The 17851-nt window shown below is 37.7% G+C and overlaps 2 protein-coding genes across 6 annotated transcripts; both read right to left on the reverse strand.

The window, feature by feature from the left end:
- Positions 1 to 2473: 2473 nt before the first annotated feature.
- Positions 2474 to 9756, reverse strand: LOC108900371 (uncharacterized). 4 transcript variants are annotated; one of them, XM_051065526.1, is made up of 5 exons: positions 9644 to 9745; positions 9502 to 9521; positions 9302 to 9416; positions 9033 to 9203; positions 2474 to 3464 (listed from the first exon to the last, which is right to left on the reverse strand). In XM_051065526.1, exons 1-5 carry the CDS (start codon positions 9644 to 9646, stop codon positions 2829 to 2831), a joined length of 945 nt encoding a protein of 314 aa, XP_050921483.1. In that variant the 5' UTR covers positions 9647 to 9745; the 3' UTR covers positions 2474 to 2828. The 4 variants fall into 4 exon arrangements, with proteins under 4 accessions (XP_050921483.1, XP_018556881.1, XP_050921486.1 ...); XM_018701365.2 differs by lacking the exons at positions 9033 to 9203; positions 9302 to 9416; positions 9502 to 9521; positions 9644 to 9745 and adding exons at positions 4707 to 4880; positions 4966 to 5080; positions 5170 to 5189; positions 5337 to 5458; XM_018701366.2 differs by lacking the exon at positions 2474 to 3464 and adding an exon at positions 7809 to 8074 and having other exon boundaries at positions 9644 to 9756.
- Positions 9757 to 10618: 862 nt separating this feature from the next.
- LOC108900372 (uncharacterized) lies at positions 10619 to 13857 on the reverse strand. Of its 2 annotated transcripts, none has more exons than XM_018701368.2 (6): positions 13712 to 13857; positions 12681 to 12716; positions 12190 to 12242; positions 11719 to 12098; positions 11484 to 11612; positions 10619 to 11230 (listed from the first exon to the last, which is right to left on the reverse strand). In XM_018701368.2, the coding sequence occupies exons 2-5, from the start codon at positions 12698 to 12700 to the stop codon at positions 11499 to 11501; spliced, it is 567 nt and encodes a 188-aa protein (XP_018556884.1). In that variant the 5' UTR covers positions 12701 to 12716; positions 13712 to 13857; the 3' UTR covers positions 10619 to 11230; positions 11484 to 11498. The 2 variants fall into 2 exon arrangements, with proteins under 2 accessions (XP_018556884.1, XP_050921509.1); XM_051065552.1 differs by having other exon boundaries at positions 13598 to 13752.
- Between the last annotated feature and the right edge of the window lie 3994 nt (positions 13858 to 17851).

Genomic DNA, 17851 nt, shown 5'->3' on the forward strand with positions numbered 1-17851 from the left:
TCAGTGCTGTGAGTAGTACTAGCAGCGTTGCATGCTCTCAGTTAAACCAGAGAAAGAGCAGTGGCAGTTGGCTACTTTGTAATTGTTTTTGTAATTGTTTCTATGCTTTGTTTGGAACTGGGCTGCAGTGTAATTAACACCTCTCATTCTTTGTGCAATAAATTTAAAATATAGCCACAAATTAAGTTACATTAGCTCTGCTTATCTTATCAGCACCTGTATTACTTCAACTTACCTTTCCCAGAGACTACAATTTCCATTAAATGTACTAGCATCTATGTAGGCAAGCAAAAATGTATTCTCCAGCACAATTTAAATATTACCGTGCTAGCATAGCAACCACAGATGTTGTGTTGGGCGGCATCACATGAGACATTGTAGGAACAGATTAAATCGAAAAGAAAAATTAAGCCAAAAAGACTGTACACAGAGACATTTTTTTCTCAGTCAGTTTTGGGTGGTTCTGAAAACATTTCTGTGTCCTCAGGTAACATTCACGACTTTCATATAAGTCCAGAGCTGTTTGGGCTGTTGTGGAGTAGACCTATACAGTACACCACTGTGAATGCTATTCTCTTTTGTGGAAAAGAAATAGGGGATATATACACTGTGTCACTCTGTCAGTTCATTAGTTTACACCTTGCTAAAACATGCTGTTCCAGAGTTATCTACTTTGGTCTAAATTCATTGTGTTCCTATATAATGACTATAAAGGCTTTCTGTTTTTCTGGCTTACTCCAGTCTTAATTCTCTCCACACACTTGGAACTAAAAGAATGACCCAACTTAAGAAAACGTACATACATTTGTTAGAGAATGAGTGCATCCTCATATATGAGTATTGTGATGATGATGTGTGTTAATTATCTGAGCATCTGTTTCACTTGCAAACATGTTTTAATGCATTATGGGGTGATTAAACAAAGCCTACATTAGATCAGAGATGATTTGTCAAACAAGCATGACTCAGATTTTCCAGACATGAAACACCAAGGGCAAGTTCAGTGAAAATATTGCAGTCTAACTGCAACCATCTGTGTGTTTGTGTGTGTGTGCGCACGCAAGTGTGATGCAGCATCCATCATTTGAAAGCATACTGTGTGTGTGTCATAGTAAAGAATGTTTGAGAGTCCTACCAAGGCCTCTGCTTCCAGGCTAGTTCCCTATATTTCTGTAAGGTACTGAGGATTGGCTGTTCAAACAAAGACTAAAGCTGTGAATTACATAAGGTTTAAAGAAAAATTAACATTCCGTCTCCTGGACGTCACCAAGTGCCAGTGTTTTCATCAGCACAGGCTGAGAGGTCAGACAGGATTTCCCCCACCGGTAGCAGTTGGCTACACAAATATAGACCTGAAAACAAACATGTTATTGGGGACAGGGCCACAGGAAAAGCCAGACAAAGTGCCTGTGACGTAGCAGCTGAAAATAAATTGTATTTCCCATCACTCACAAGACATTAGAGCTTTCCTGAAGAATGACATTTTGTTTGGTTCTCAAGAGTCCTGATTCAGAAATGACCTCCTTGGCAACATGAAAATCAAAACACAAGTACAGACTGGCCTACGTAATGATAAATTAGTTTGACGTCAATTGGCTGTAATGAAGTGTTGGATATCAGACTGTAATGTAACCCAGTTTTGTCATTATTGTTTTGTTTTTTGTTTTTTTAACCACAGTTAGCCAAAAATCTGGATCGACTCAATTGTATGTGATTTTGTTTGCACATTATTCCATAAGTGTTTTGGTCTAGTTCATTTAAAGGCAGGAAGTGTATTTCCCCTACTTCTGATGAGCTCATACCTAATGACAGATAAATGTGAATTATTGCTCTTCCTGTTGCACTCTCATTCATGTCTTTCCTTTAAAAGATGGGAAATTATTCTGTGGACCACAGCACGCTTCCTGTCTTTGTTTGGCATGAAAGAAGCAGTCTGGCCTGTCAGGAGGTGAAGGTGAAGCCGAAAGACCACAACAAAAGAGCTGGGACAGTGTATCACTACTTACTGTAAACTCCATTTACAAAGTCCAATCAGGGCCAGAGTGAGATAAGAAAATTACTGTACTACTGTAACTGACTTGTTTGACTGAACATGGTTGTGCTGCCATCTAGTGGTAGATCTGTGTCACTGAAGGAAAGAGACAATATGAACAGCTTTTTTTTTTGAGGGGGGGGGGGGTTCAATATAGACCAGAATATTTATAACTTTTTTAAAAAAATGTATCTTAAAGACAGTCAAGAAATATCATGAGTGAGGTCGTGAACAGGAATCATAACAGCAAAAGAAAACTTTTTTTTGTTTTCTCTTATTACTATCCATCCTGTGTGAGTCCCTGCACTTATCAAGCTGCTGTCTCATAGTGTTTCATTTTTGATCTCATCCACACACACATTCACACAAAAGTTAAAGAATCTAAAAATCTAAAGTGAAAGTTTGTAGTATTTAGAATTCAAATAAATGACCAACTTTAGGTACCATCACCGTGTGATTTTATTAATCAATCAACATGATCAACACAATTTTTGCACCATCTGAATGATTCATTCAAAATACTGACACATAGTCAGCTCACAATTAGGACCGTGAATATATTCTAATCTTCACCGTTATTATTCTTGGTAAGTACAAAAGTACAAATCACATGTAGCGTGAGAATTAATAAAATGATAAAGCATGTTACATCAACTATGATTACAGTAATGACAACCCTGTGTTATAGCAGTGACGCATCTTTTAATGATGAAAAAGAGATATGTTAGGCCTCTTTATGATAAAAGACTGTGGCCATTTAATGTCAATTTATTTCCTTTTTTCAGGATTATTCTGTTTATGGGTTGTAGAAATCATTAGCCTTCCATTTAAATTTAACCTCGCTTAGCAGTGTCTTAAGTTCATCAAGAACACTGTCTTTAGCCCTCTGCCTGTCCTCACTGTTGTACGATTTTTGTTGTGTTTTCTCTTTAACTTCCTTCTCATTTTTAAGCAGGTTGCTCAGGCTCTCAGCCTCAGCACAGTTGCCATAGGGCCATGAAATCTCACCTTCCTCTATTTGTGTTCTCACTTGCAAACTAAACAAATTTCTACATAATTTACAAGGATCCTTATCATCTAAATCACTGAGGTCAAACGCGTCACACCTGACACCTTTAGGAAGTTTGATGGTTCCATCAAAGTATTGTTTCCTGACCGTATCTGGATAGTAGGTCATCACTGCATCAGATACATACTCATCCCAAGCACTACAACAGGCAGCAGCTACCAGAATTCTCCTGGGGTTTGGTCCAGCGGACATGGAGACTCCATAGTACCTGACTGAGTTGTTCTCAGTTGATTTCTGAGAGACACAGATGGTAGTGGAGACCAGAAACCTCTTGTTCTTCTTCTTTGACAGCTTGTCGTTGATGAGATCTCTCAGACTCTGCTTTATTTGGTCTTCGTTCCCTTGTCCTTTCAGCAGGACCATCTGTAAGCAGTTACAAATATTGTCAAGATGTTACACCTGCAAACTGTGAGTCACTGAGTCATTTGTAAAAAGCAACAATAGAAACTGATCATGATCTGTAGTAACAGAGGATGTGGAAGTGAGGTAGCACTTCAGTCTTTGTTTTAAAAACATTTGCCATCAATGCAGCAAGGTGAGAAGTTGAAGACGATGTTAGAAGATGTTAAATTACACCCTCTTGAGTTCAGGAGGACATGAGGGGGTGTATTTTTTTCTAACAACAAAAAAAATGTCTTACTGTAAACAATAATTGTAACTATTGGCCAATTATTGCAACAAAAATATTTATTAGATATATTTTATTTTTTTAATGAAAGACAGTTACAAACAAAAAATGATGAGCCTGTAAAACCTGTAAAATGATTAGTGGGGTTCCTCAAGAATCAGTTTACTTTCATCATGAATCAATGGATGCTCCTTATTCAGATTCAGATTTTATAATCATTAACTAGATTTTATCAAAATTTTGAACAGCTCAACAAGGTTAAACTTAAATACTAATTGTAAGGCTCAAAGAGAAAAGCCACAAAGTTTTACCTCAAGCCAGTGAGCAAGAAACCTCTATGTTGTCTTTGACTCAGACTTTAAACTTGAAACCTTGGCCACTAAAGAGCAGCGGAAACACATTTAGATATATTTATGACCACCTAAAGCATGTATCCTCAATATTCACTGTCTGTTAGCTTTGTTTTTGGCCTTGACTAAGTCCTGAGGGAAATATCTGGTTCTTTTAGATGTTAAATGTTTCCCATGTTCCCATGCCAGCTAGTCTCTAAGTGTGTCTGTCTGCTGTTTGGTGCTGAGCAGGTAGTGTACAGTCGGTTTTAAGAGTTTTTTTTTTTTTCTCTGAGAACAGCTGCTGCATCCCAAAGCATCACTATGAGAGCAGTAAGAGTGAAACAAAACAGTAAAGTAGAAACGTGACAGCTAAGTCAAAAAATAAATAAATAAAATAAAATAAAACACTTTACACATTTCTTGACACAAAGAGACACAAATAGATGAATGTACACTTTCTTATTCAGCAAATGCTTGCCTCTTACCTGGTCTGCCCAAAAAAGAACAGAACAGAAAAAAGTTTATTATTAAGTATTATTTTAAACATCTGTGAAGGACTTTATGTATACTTACTTGTGTAAAAGGTGCATAAGTTTGATTAACTGATTGAAAATGTAAAGTAACACAATCCATGCAACATCTTACCATGTCCATAACACAGGAGAATGGACTCCGCTTAGGAACATGAGACAAGTAGTAATCAAAAGGCCGAGGGAATTTCTCTCTCAACTTGACCAACATCTCTTTGTTGCCAATAATCCTCTCTGGTGTGTAGGGGGCGGTGTTGATTTTTCCCAGAAAGAAGATGCTGTGAATAATCTGTGAAGTCGAAGCACACTGGTTTATTATCATAACTTTACAAATGGAATTGTTTTAAAACAGAATACTTTAAATTCTAACTCACCTCGTCCACTAAAAGTTTCCCTTTTCCAGAATCCTTCCACCAACGCAGCATCGAGCTGATAATTATGAGGGCATTTCTTCTAAAATGATCTTGGATTTCCAGATGTTCTTCTTCCCTATAATTTCCATGATCACGTAGTGTTAGAGAGTACAGAACATAGACCTGCACGGACAAATTGCGCTTCAGCAAAATAAGCTGACTCACCTATTTGCATCTCGCCCTTCCTTCATTTCAGTCATCGGGTGGGGGGAAATACATGACAACAATTAAACATTTCACACATTAACACAGAATGAAAATCAGGATTGCAGCGCAGAAGTTTGCGATTTTATAAGAGTGGCAAAGGACGCTGGCAGAAAACAGCTACTCACCATTGCTGCAGTGAAAGCACGAAACAGAAAGTGAGAAGTGACGTCCTGCCCAAACAACGCCCTTCCTCATGTATCATGTGATTTCCAGTAAATCCTCACTCTGAACTGTTATAGACATCTATTTACGGTACAATGTCAGTTTGCTTCATAACATGACATGTACGTGTCTCGCATCAGACTATATCCACATCCAGAATGAAGAAAGATCGGGTGTTTATGAACTGGATTGAAGAAAATACACTGCTCCATTTAACCCAGTGCAACTCCATGAACAACATGAATGAAGTTATTCATTCTCACTCCAGTATTTGTGGTAACGGGCTACCTATGTTTATCTTATCACGCTGTGATCTCCACCAGAACCAACCACGTCCTTATCAGCCTCAACATGATTAACAGAAATCAATATAATAGAAATCAATATCAACCTGTTGCATCATTATACCAGTGTATTTTTAAAGTCAGATCTGTCGACACCATAACAGATAGGAAATGTAATATAGGTGAGTTTATTCTACTGCAGTCATTATATGCTCATTAGTATTGAGTGTAGGATTTCTTTGCTGCTGGATTATAGTTTGATGAGTGCCTGTAGTAATGAAGTTATTCCACGAGCTGTCAAGAATATCATTGATTGATATCAACATGATCAACACAATGTTTACACCATCTGCATGATTCATTCAAAATGCTGCCACATATTTATCTTACAATTAGGACCATGAACATATTCTACACTGTTATTATTGTCATTAAGCAAAAAAAAAAAAAAAAAAAAAAGTGCAAATCACATGTAGCTGGAGCATTAATAAAGTGAGATGAGAAGCACGTTGTATTAAGTCTGATTATAGTAATGTCATCCCTGTGTTATAACAGTGGAGAATCTTTTACTAATGAAAAATATATATATTAGGCCTCTTTAACATTTTACCTTCAATATTCCCCATTTCAGGATTGTTCTGATTTGTGGGGTGTAGAAGTGATTATCCCATGTGTACAAATTTAACCTTGTCTAGCAGTCTCTTAAGTTCAGCAAGAACACTGTCTTTAGCCCTCTGTCTGTTCTTGGGTTGTACAATTTCTGTTGTGCTGCTTTAACTTCCTTCTCATTTTTGAGCAGGTTGCTAAGGCTCTCAGCCTCAGCACAGTTACCATAGGGCCACAGAACGTCACTTTCCTTTACACCTTGCTTCTTTCCTTCTTTCACTTGCAAACCAAACAAGTCTCTACATAACATGCAAGGATTCTTGTCATCACCATTGCTGAGGTTAAACGCGTCACACCTGACACCCTCAGGGAGTTTGATGGTTCCATCAAAGTATGGTTTCTTGACCGTATCTGGATAGTAGGTCATCACTGCATCAGATACATACTCATTCCAGGCACTACAACAGGCAGCAGCTACCAGAATTCTCCTGGGGATGATAACCAGTGGCAGACATGGAGACTCCATAGTATCTGACTGAATTATTGGACTTCTGAGAGACACAGATGGTAGTGGAGACCAGAAACTTCTTGTTCTTCCTCTCTGACAGCTCCAAGTTGTCCATGGAGCAGCAGTGGAACCGTGGAGTCGGCACAGACACAAATGTGAGACACTAAACTGATATTAAAAGCTGGTTACACCAAAAACAGAAGCATTTGAGAAAATTGTGTGTGTGTGTGTGTGTGTGTGTGTGTGTGTGTGTGTGTGTGCATACACTGCATTTAACCAATTAATGTCCATAACTACCCAATCTATTGATCAAATATATGATCAAAAACATAATGAATCTACTCATGAACCTGAGTTTACATCAGAGTAACTTTATTGTGAATGACATGATCAATACATCAACTTTTACTTTTTGCTTCATTCAAACTGTTAACACACATACATACAGTTTTTGCCATTCAGCAATGCACATCAACTCCCATCCCCACCCCCACAAAAAAGAATAAATTTCAGAGCCTATAGAGCGTTACTATGAGGCCAGTTTTTAAAAAAGTTTTTACTGACAAAGAATTATATCAAAAGACATCATTACTTTGAAATATAGAAGTATGAGAGTCTTACTAATCACTTTTAAATATTCATTATTTCCCCTCTCTAAAATGTAACACTTTGTGGGGTGTAGAAATGGTTATCCCAATTAAAACTCACCTCGCGCAGCAAACACCTTAAGACGTTTCAAAACAGAATCTTTCGCCCTCTGCCTGTTTTCATTTGTGCACCTCTCAGATGGTTTGCTGTACCTGCTCTTTTACTTGTATCCTCATTTTTAAGCAGGTTGCTCAGGCTCTCAGCTTCAGCACAGTTGCCATAGGCCCACTCCTTTGATTCAGTAGTGCGCAAACCAAACAAATTCCCACATGATCTACAAGGATGCTACTTCTGTCATGCATCACTGAGTTTAAACGCCTTGCACCTGATACTATCTGGAAGCCGAATGGTTCCATCAAAGTAGGACTTCTTGGTCTTATCTGGATAATAGGTCATCACAGCATCAGCTACATGACTGTCCCAGGTGCTGAGGCAGGAGGCAGCAACTTATGATTTGCCCAGGAGGACGGCCAGAAGTGGACATGGAGACTCCATAGTACCTGACTGAGTTGTTCTCAGTTGATTTCTGAGAGACACAGATGGTGGTGGAGACCAGAAACTTCTTGCTGTTCTTCTCTGACAGCTCCAAGTTGATGAGATCTCTCAGACTCTGCTTTATTTGGTCTTCGTTCCCTTGTCCTTTCAGCAGGACCATCTGGAAGCAGTTACAAATATTATCAAGATGTTACACCTGCAAACTGTGAGTCACTGAGTCATTTGTAAAAAGCAACAATAGAAACTGATCATGATCTGTAGTAACAGAGGATGTGGAAGTGAGGTAGCACTTCAGTCTTTGTTTTAAAAGATCTGTGAATTAATAACTTTGAATTTCAGCGACAGGTTAAATTTGAAGAAAAAAATTCTAAGCCAAAATCAGATTCTATAATAGCATTTGCAGGAAAATATAGACCAGAACCCTTAAAAAATCTTTGAATTTTAATGACCATTTACCATTCTTTCTGAAAAGACACATCGCTGTTAAAACTGTCACACTTAAAAAAATAAAATACTGTGAGCACCTGGAGAAAGCATATATATCACAGCAGTAAGAAGTTTTAGTATAAACCATGGTTGTAACTATTAGCCAATTACTGCAACAAAATATTGTTATTTTATTTTCTAGCAAAAGACAGTTAAAACTGAAAAATGATGAGCCTGTAAAAACTGGTGGGGTTTCAGGGCCATTAAGAGCTTTTTTCTCTGAGAACAGCTGCTGCACACTATGAGAGCAGTGAGAGGGATTCAAAATGGTAAAATTGAAACCTGACAGATAAAAAAATAAAGTGAAAGTCAAATAAAGCTTCTAAAAGCAGATTCAGGTGATAATTCTCTGTAACTTAACTTCAAGGAGCGACGCCTTTCACATTCTCATACTGTTTACAGACTGTCATATGAGACTTTGATATCTCAGAAATATTGATTATAGCTGCTTTAAGGCTTATGTTATGTCTTGCCAGCTCATCTGAATGATCTTGAATGATTTTTAGTACAGCCATTTCTCGACACAAAGATTATTTCGTATTTTACATCTGTAAAGGACAGGTGCTGTACAAAGAAAAGTTTGATGAACTGATTGACATCTGTATTCCACGAGAATCAGTACAAAATCTTACCATGTCCATGACACAAGAGAATGGACCTCGCTTTGGAAGTTGAGACGAGTAGTACTGAAAAGGTAGAGGGAAGTCCCGCTCCAAGTCGGTCAACATCTCAACACCAACAATACTTTTTGGTGTGTAGGGGGGGTTGTTGATTTTTCCCAGAAAGAAGATGCTGTGAATAATCTGTTAAGTCAAGATACACTGGTTTGTTATCATACATTTACAAATGAGAATATAAAATACGACTGTGTTTAAAAAACAAACAAACAAAATGAACCCACCTCGTCCACTAAATGTTTCCTTCTCAAAGCACCGTCCCTCCATTTCAGCATCAAGTTGATAATTTTGAAGGCATTACTTCTAAAAACCTCTTGGGTTTTTAGAAATTCTTCTCTCCTAACAATAAGCGAGTAGTGTTAGAAAGTTCAAAACATATTGTGTGTGGACAATGACAGTGGTTTTGAAGAATCAGCTGACTCACCTACTTTGCTCACTCATTTCCTATGTCAGCCACTGGGAAAACATATGTATATGACATATATGACAACAATTAAACATTTCACAGATAACTTACAGCATCAATGGCAGAAAGGACGCTAGGAAAAAAAAAAACTGCTACTCACCATTGTTGCAGTCTGGGCACAAATGGTAAATGGTGTGCACTAGTGTGCACTAGTTTCTAGTCTTTCTAGTCTTATGACTTCTCAGAACGATACAGAAAGAAGTGACTTCCTGCCCTCCTCATCAAACAACACCTTTCATTATGTATTATGTCATTTACGGTAAATCCACATTCACCCATAAACTTACCACTTTCGAAGTGTGATCATCATGTATTAGTTTATTATATTTATTAGTTTCTTTATTTTACACCCTCTTTGAATTCTATAGTTTTACATATCAGGATATAATAAAAAATCATCTGGTCCTTACCAGGTCTTAAAGTTACAACTTCAGAAGGGGTTGTACTTTCTTTTTCCCAATCAATGAATCTTTAAAGTCAGATAAATGATCTGTCGACACCATAACAGATAGGAAATGTAATACAGGTGAGTTTATTCTACTGGAAAGTCATTATATGCTCATCAGTTTTGAGTGTAAGAATTCTTTGTTGCTGGATTACAGTTTGATGAGTGATAAGTGTGATTTTATAACTGCCAGTAGAACTTTTGATCAGTCTCCATATTCTGTACAATAGTTATTTCATTAAGCAAAGTACCTGTTGGCTCGGGCCTCAGCAGTCCTGTATACTGATGGTGATATATATTATGGAACACGTGGCTTATACAACAATGTGCCTTGTGATTATCAATTCATATGTTATCTAGGTTAATTCTTGGCCTATACTCTGCAATTTATGTTTCTTTGTCAGTCTTTGTGGTTACATAAGCAGATTGTATTTGACCTGGAAGCAATGATAAAGTGCTTTTATTTAGAGCTGATCTACACCTGAACATCCTTGATACATCTCCTCCACAAGTCTTCTCCTGTTTCGATGAAGAAATCTGCCTATAGTAATGAGTGAGCAAAGGTCAGCTGCTAAACTGAAGAGTAGAATGAAACTTAAGGCTTTTACAGCAAGAAAAAGACAACTCCAATAAGTCTTAATTGTGTTTGGTTTAATCATTGTATGTTAGTACAGCTGAGTGTACAATCAATGACACAAGATAGGCAAGAAAACAAGTCTGTTGCTTCACTGACAGCAAGAGCTCATACTTTACCTCCTGACAAAGACAGTACTGTCTGTGAGGCATTTTTCTGAGGGTGGGGTTAGATATTTTCAGTCTTTTCATCTGTCTCATTCCCAGTCCCAGTTCCCATTCACAGTCCACAGAATGCACATTCAAGAGATTACAAATAAGCCTGTATATGCGACTAAGCTTGTCTATGTTTTTACTGTTAATGCAGGACTCCATCCGTAGCTACAGTGGTAAAACTTACTGTGTCCTAGACTTTTCCGATTTTTTAATTTTATCATCCATCAAAATAAAAAGGCACTTTTAGGATGGAAAACCTGTGTGAATCATAAATCCAGAAAAATCACTATGTATATATGATGTAAGCAGTACATGTATCATAATACACATTCAGCCTTGGCGCTGACATCAGTGTTGTGGTCAGAGGGAGCTGTGCATGATCGATTATAATGTTATAATTTTTGAAATGATGACTTCTGCAGCATATCCTTTCTTTTGGGCAAACACCAGAATCTGTTTTTTTTTAAAAAAGACACACAATTGATTATTTAGCGTATATCAGGTACTTCCTAATCAACCCATTTCTACCTCCCATCAAACAATGAGATATTTTATGTAAGACAATAATTAAAGCTGACAGAGGTCACAACCATTGAAGTTATTCCATGAGTTGTCAAGACCTCCATAGAGACAGAATCTGACTTTAATACTTTACTTTCTCTAATATTCACCTTGCATCCAAGGCAATGTTAGAACAAATACCCACCTGAGTGTGTCCTGTTTATTCGAGACATTCCAAGAATGCAGATCTATGCTCTGCCACAAGTTTCTGATGTTCTTTCTCCAATCTCCTCCCCACAGGGCCCCTCCTCACTTCCTCCCAGTCCTCCTCACTCTGGACCCAACAGATGAATTTAAAAAGAACACTTGTCAGTACATGTGATCAATCACTAGCATCAGAAATCACTGCTTATATTCTGGAAATGACTGTAACTTCTCACCATATCTTTGAAGGCCTCTCCATTGTAATAGCTCTTGGATGAGGGATACTCTATTCCTTTGTCATCTAGGCAGTTCAGGCTTGAAGCTACTACATGCAGCTCCTCTCCATCATAGGCGTACATCTTTTTGTCCTCACAGGTCATCAGAACAAGTTGTTTACACGGACATGGGATGCCATCCACTACACCTACAACCTGCATGTTTACTATCTTTGGAAGGTAGAATTTTCCCCACCCGTTCACCTCATCATCTTCATCTCGGTAGATGGTGTCTTCAAGCTGCGCTATCGTCAATGTGGCACCCACTGGTTTCTTCAATTTTACCAATTGGTGTCTACATCTGGATACAAACTGTGAGACCTGTTTCAGGTATTCTGTACCTGCAACATAAGATGAAAAGTATGTAGAAACATTGTGAAAGATTAAACAACAAGGTTATCATTGTATGCAGGGGAAAGATGTGTAGCCAACCTGGTGCTAAGTTGCACTCCTGTAAATCAGGCATTACAAGCTGACTGGCATCACTGAAAGATAGAAAAGAAAGGAGATTACAAAAAAGTTATGGTGAACATGATGATGGGAGGTTCAGCAACAAATACAAGACAGTTGTTTTCTCTATCATTTTTCCAGATGTCTTTGTATAAACCATCATCTTAAGAAGCAGAAATTGCTGCTGAATTTGTCAATTTTTGAGCAGCACAAATTCTGTTTGTCTCCACAGTACTGTGGTGCTCACAGAGGATTCAATGAGATATCTCAAAAACTGAAATTATTTGCACAGCTTGATACTCTAAAAACATTTTTTGTGGTAAACTGACCCTTTAAGATATAAACAAAAAATGCTGTGAGTAATTGCGTTTTGTTTTCTATCCTCAAATGACCTCAAGTGAACACGGTTCTTCTGATTTGTCAGTGTTCGTTTCCTCCTCCCTAAACAAACTGAAAATGACTTTTACTGGTACCTCAGTATTCCAGTTGCCATCCTGGCTCTCTGTCACCTAGAAAAGAAAAAACCTCTCATTAAAGCAGTGGTGGAAGAAACACTCAAACGTTTCACTTAAGTAAACTGCAGATTACTAAATAGAATCTAAATGATGTTCCTCTCTAAAGAAAAAGTATCTGTGACACAATATATTATACATTATTGGTCTCACACCTAATTTATTTTAACTGACTCAAACTACTTACTTTTCTACTGTATAGAATAAAAAGGCTATAGCTATGCTGCAAAAATACAACATTTCTCCTCTGCAGTGTGGTGAATTAACAGTATAAAATCATATTATAGAATCTAACTGCATTATAATTAGATTGTCATTATTTTTGCTAAATGACAACTCTCTTTCTTTACTCTGTCTTGAGCTAGAATTATAGAAACTTTTGCAAATTCATTCATTATCACACCTGTGATATTTCACTTTTTCCTTTTTAATAAACTTGCAAAAAGTCGAGAATTCTGTTTTCGCTTTGTCATGTGGTACTGGGTGCAGATTGATGAGGGATAAAGTTGTCTTTAATTTCAACGTAAGGCTGCAACATTACAAAATGTGAAAAAAAGAGAAGAGGTCTGGATATTGTCTGAATGTACAACATGTAACCATAATGCTGTCAACCATAGTGTTTTCATCTCATACTTTAAACACGAGAAAACGTTGAAGAACTTTGTTTGAAAACGAAACCGAAACGAATGGAACATAGAAAAACTAGTGTTCTCCATGATAGCGTTATGTAACATTATTAACGTAAATAATTAGTAATAAATGCATTGACAACCACCTTCAATATCTTCTATAAATCTAGCTAAGTAGCTAACAACACAAGTAGCTACATTATTTGACTGCGTCAGCTGTTGAGCAGCTAAGCTAGCAGCATCACTTACCAAAGGTTTTTACGGAGCCCTCTCTCAAGCCCAGAGAAACACATAAACCGAGAGCGTAACAAACAATTCATAATGATTAACGTTTAATAAAGAAATTAAACTGAGAGTAGTTACCAGTCGCTACCGTTGTAACAGTGACTCCGAAGCTCTGGACCGTGTGTCGCCAATGTTCGACAGTTTCCGCTAAAGCTTCACGTTGAGGGGAGGCTCGTATTGTTTTGCTGAGAATCACGTGATCGATGATAAAGCTGGTCTCTGTTTCCCTATAATCACATGATCGTTTAGACCCAATGTTGAAACACACACAAAGTATATTTTACTCTATTCACCGGTTTTAAGTGATTTTTTTGTTTTACAGCTGTTTTATTTGTCAAAGGGAAAAACATTGTCTGTTTTCTTGCTTATCGTAAACGGTGTAAAAATAAGACAATAATCCAATAAACTGCCTGTTTGACCCACTTAACCACGATCAGGATGATAAGTGCTGTGCTCATTTGATGAAAAATGTGATATGTGATGAAAAGCTCTGGGTGTCACACATAGAAAGTCGATAGGTTAAATTAATGATCTATACAGTCTGTGAGGCTGGTTTTGGCGATTTGTGGCCACTAGATGTCGCTGACGACATGGCCTCTCTCTTAAAGTAGCCTATATCAAACCTGCTCAGATTACAGTCTTAGTTGGGAATATCCTGCAACCAACAAGAAAATGAAAAACATCTATCATCATCTCTTCATTTTAAATAAAGACATGTACATGAATATGTTGTCTCATGTTCTCAGCCTTTCTCTGTTTCCTTGTGATTTTAACTGTCCTCTCTCTAAAGCTGCTTATTTTCTTTTTAACTTTTTTTTTTTTTTTAAGTGGCACCACTACAGTTAAAAAACTTGTGTGTTACTACAAACCAAGCTTGTAACACCACAAAAAACACAAAAAAGAGTTTGAGTGAGAAAGAGAATCTCTAGAGAGGTTTTTTGTGTGCTCTTCATTTAATGACAAAAGGTACAGAAATGCACATCACATATTGTTGGAACATCAGCAGCCTGCAGTAAGAGAGCATGATATATTGACAGCTCTTATCCATTTCCCCTCTCTAAAATGTAACACTTTGTGGGGTGTAGAAATTATTATCCCAATCAAACCCCACCATGTCCAGCAAACACTTAAGATATTTCAAAACAGAATCTTTTGCCCTCTGCCTGTTTTCATATGTGCACCTCTCAGATGTTTGCTGTACCCGCTTTTTTACTTGTATCTCATTTTTAAGCAGGTTGCTCAGGCTCTCAGCTTCAGCACAGTTGCCATAGGCCCACTCCTTTGATTCAGTAGTGCACAAACCAAACAAATTCCCACATGATCTACAAGGATCTACTTTTGTCATATCACTGAGTTTAAATGCCTTGCACCTGATACTATCTGGAAGCCGAATGGTTCCATCAAAGTATGACTTCTTGGTCTTATCTGGATAATAGGTCATCACAGCATCAGCTACATGACTGTCCCAGGTGCTGAGGCAGGAGGCAGCAATTATGATTTGCCCAGGAGGACGGCCAGAAGTGGACATGGAGACTCCATAGTACCTGACTGAACCTGAGATCTCAGTGTTCTGAGAGACACAGACGGCGAATGAGATCAGATGCTTTGCTTTAGGACCCCTGAACAGTTGGCCGATGAGTTCTTGCAGCGTGTCTATTATTTCACGTTCATTTTCTTGTCCGATCAGGTGAACAATCTGCAAGCAAACACAAATATTATCAAAATGCTGTTATTCCCACAGAGGTGGTATTATTCACTGAGTCAGCTTTTGTATTTGTGAAATTCAGTGATGTAAATTAATCATAATCAACTAAAATATTTCAGCACATTTGAGGCAAGGTAGAAAGTTTATGCAACTTTACAAAGACAAGCTGTGTTATCTCCTTATAATCTTACCATGTCTAGCACACATGAAAGTGGACTCCGCTTGGGAAGTTGAGAGGAATAGAGGTCAAAAGGCCGAGGGTGGCAGCGCTTTAACATATGTAAGAGCTCTCCATTGACTATTTCATTTGGGGAACATGATGGATTGTTAATCTTTCCCAAAAAGAGGATGCTGTGAAGAATCTGTCAAGTCAAAACACAAGTCACACACACAAAGAGATATGATTTTCTACACTGCATAAGAATCTTTATGTGTTTAAAACACAGAATGACAGCACCATGCATTATGACCAAAACATGACAGTCCCCATCAGACATACCTCATCCACTAACATCGTAGTATCTTCTTCAGTCTGGGTACTCAGTTCCCACATTTCATTAATAATAATTTGAGAATTCTTTATGAAGATATCTTTGCTTTCTTCTCTAAAATAATCAAAAATCAATGATTTCAGAGAGTTGATAAACAGAATGTATCAGTTAGTACTTGTTGCTCAGCAAATCAGTTGACTCACCTTTCACTCTTTTCAGTAGTCTGATGTGAACAGAAATAATACAGGACATATTATAACTATTATACAATTCAGCAGAAATGAAAAATTGCAATGTAGAAACTTCATCATTATGATATAAAATACTGACAAAGGAAACCATAATAAAGCAGCAACTCACCATTGTAAATAATGAATAAATGAAACTGAGAGAAAGAGAAATTCAGCCCGCCCCTGATTCAGGCTCCTCTCTCTTTATTTGTTCTCCTGGTTATGATGTAAAACCAAGCTGTGATTAACATGTACAGTGTGACTGACCCTGATAAGTATAACAACATAGCATCCAGTCCACAAATAAAATGGCGATCAAATCATTGTTCCACAGGAATGTCATAGAACTGGCTTCTTCAGCACTGATGATGCCAAGACATGTATGTAAATAAGTCACTGTACATGGAGCAGCAGTGGAACCATTGAGTCGGCACAGAGACAAACGTGAGACGCTAAACTGATATTAAAAGCTGGTTACACCAAAAACAGAAGCATTTGAGAAAATTCAATGAGACACCAACGTGAAGAGAAAAGTGTAGAGAATGATTTCTCTCTATACTCCTAAACAGAATGTGTGTGTGTGTGTGTGTGTGTGTGCATACTATTTAATCAATTAATGTCCATAACTACCCAATCTATTGATCAAATATATGATCGAAAACATAATGAATCTACTCATGAACCTGAGTTTACATCAGAGTAACTTTATTGTGAATGACATGATCAATACATCAACTTTTACTTTTTGCTTCATTCAAACTGTTAACACACATACATACAGTTTTTGCCATTCAGCAATGCACATCAACTCCCATCCCCACCCCCACAAAAAAGAATAAATTTCAGAACCTATAGAGCATTGCTATGAGGCCAGTTTTTAAAAAAGTTTTTACTGACAAAGAATTATATCAAAAGACATCATTACTTTGAAATATAGAAGTATGAGAGTCTTACTAATCACTTTTAAATATTCATTATTTCCCCTCTCTAAAATGTAACACTTTGTGGGGTGTAGAAACGGTTATCCCAATTAAATCTCACCTCGCGCAGCAAACACCTTAAGACGTTTCAAAACAGAATCTTTTGCCCTCTGCCTGTTTTCATTTGTGCACCTCTCAGATGGTTGCTGTACCTGCTTTTTTACTTGTATCTCATTTTTAAGCAGGTTGCTCAGGCTCTCAGCTTCAGCACAGTTGCCATAGGCCCACTCCTTTGATTCAGTAGTGCGCAAACCAAACAAATTCCCACATGATCTACAAGGAGGCACTTCTGTCGCATCACTGAGTTTAAACGCCTTGCACCTGATACTATCTGGAAGCCGAATGGTTCCATCAAAGTATGGACTTCTTGGTCTTATCTGGATAATAGGTCATCACAGCATCAACTACATGACTGTCCCAGTCTGCTGAGGCAGGAGGCAGCAGCTTATGATTTGCCCAGGAGGACGGCCAGAAGTGGACATGGAGACTCCATAGTACCTGACTGAACCTGAGATCTCAGTGTTCTGAGAGACACAGACGGCGAATGAGATCAGATGCTTTGCTTTAGGACCCCTGAACAGTTGGCCGATGAGTTTTTGCAACGTGCCTATTATTTCACGTTCCTTTTCTTGTCCAATCAGGTGAACAATCTGCAAGCAAACACAAATATTATCAAAATATTTGTGATGTCAATTTATCATAAACTCTAGGTTTAACTGGGAAGAATTGCATAATATTATAATCTTACCATGTCTAGCACACATGAAAGTGGACTCCGCTTGGGGAGTTGAGAGGAATAGAGAGCAAAAGGG

The sequence above is a fragment of the Lates calcarifer genome, linkage group LG3 (assembly GCF_001640805.2).
Source record: "Lates calcarifer isolate ASB-BC8 linkage group LG3, TLL_Latcal_v3, whole genome shotgun sequence".
Taxonomy (NCBI): Eukaryota; Metazoa; Chordata; class Actinopteri; family Centropomidae; genus Lates; species Lates calcarifer.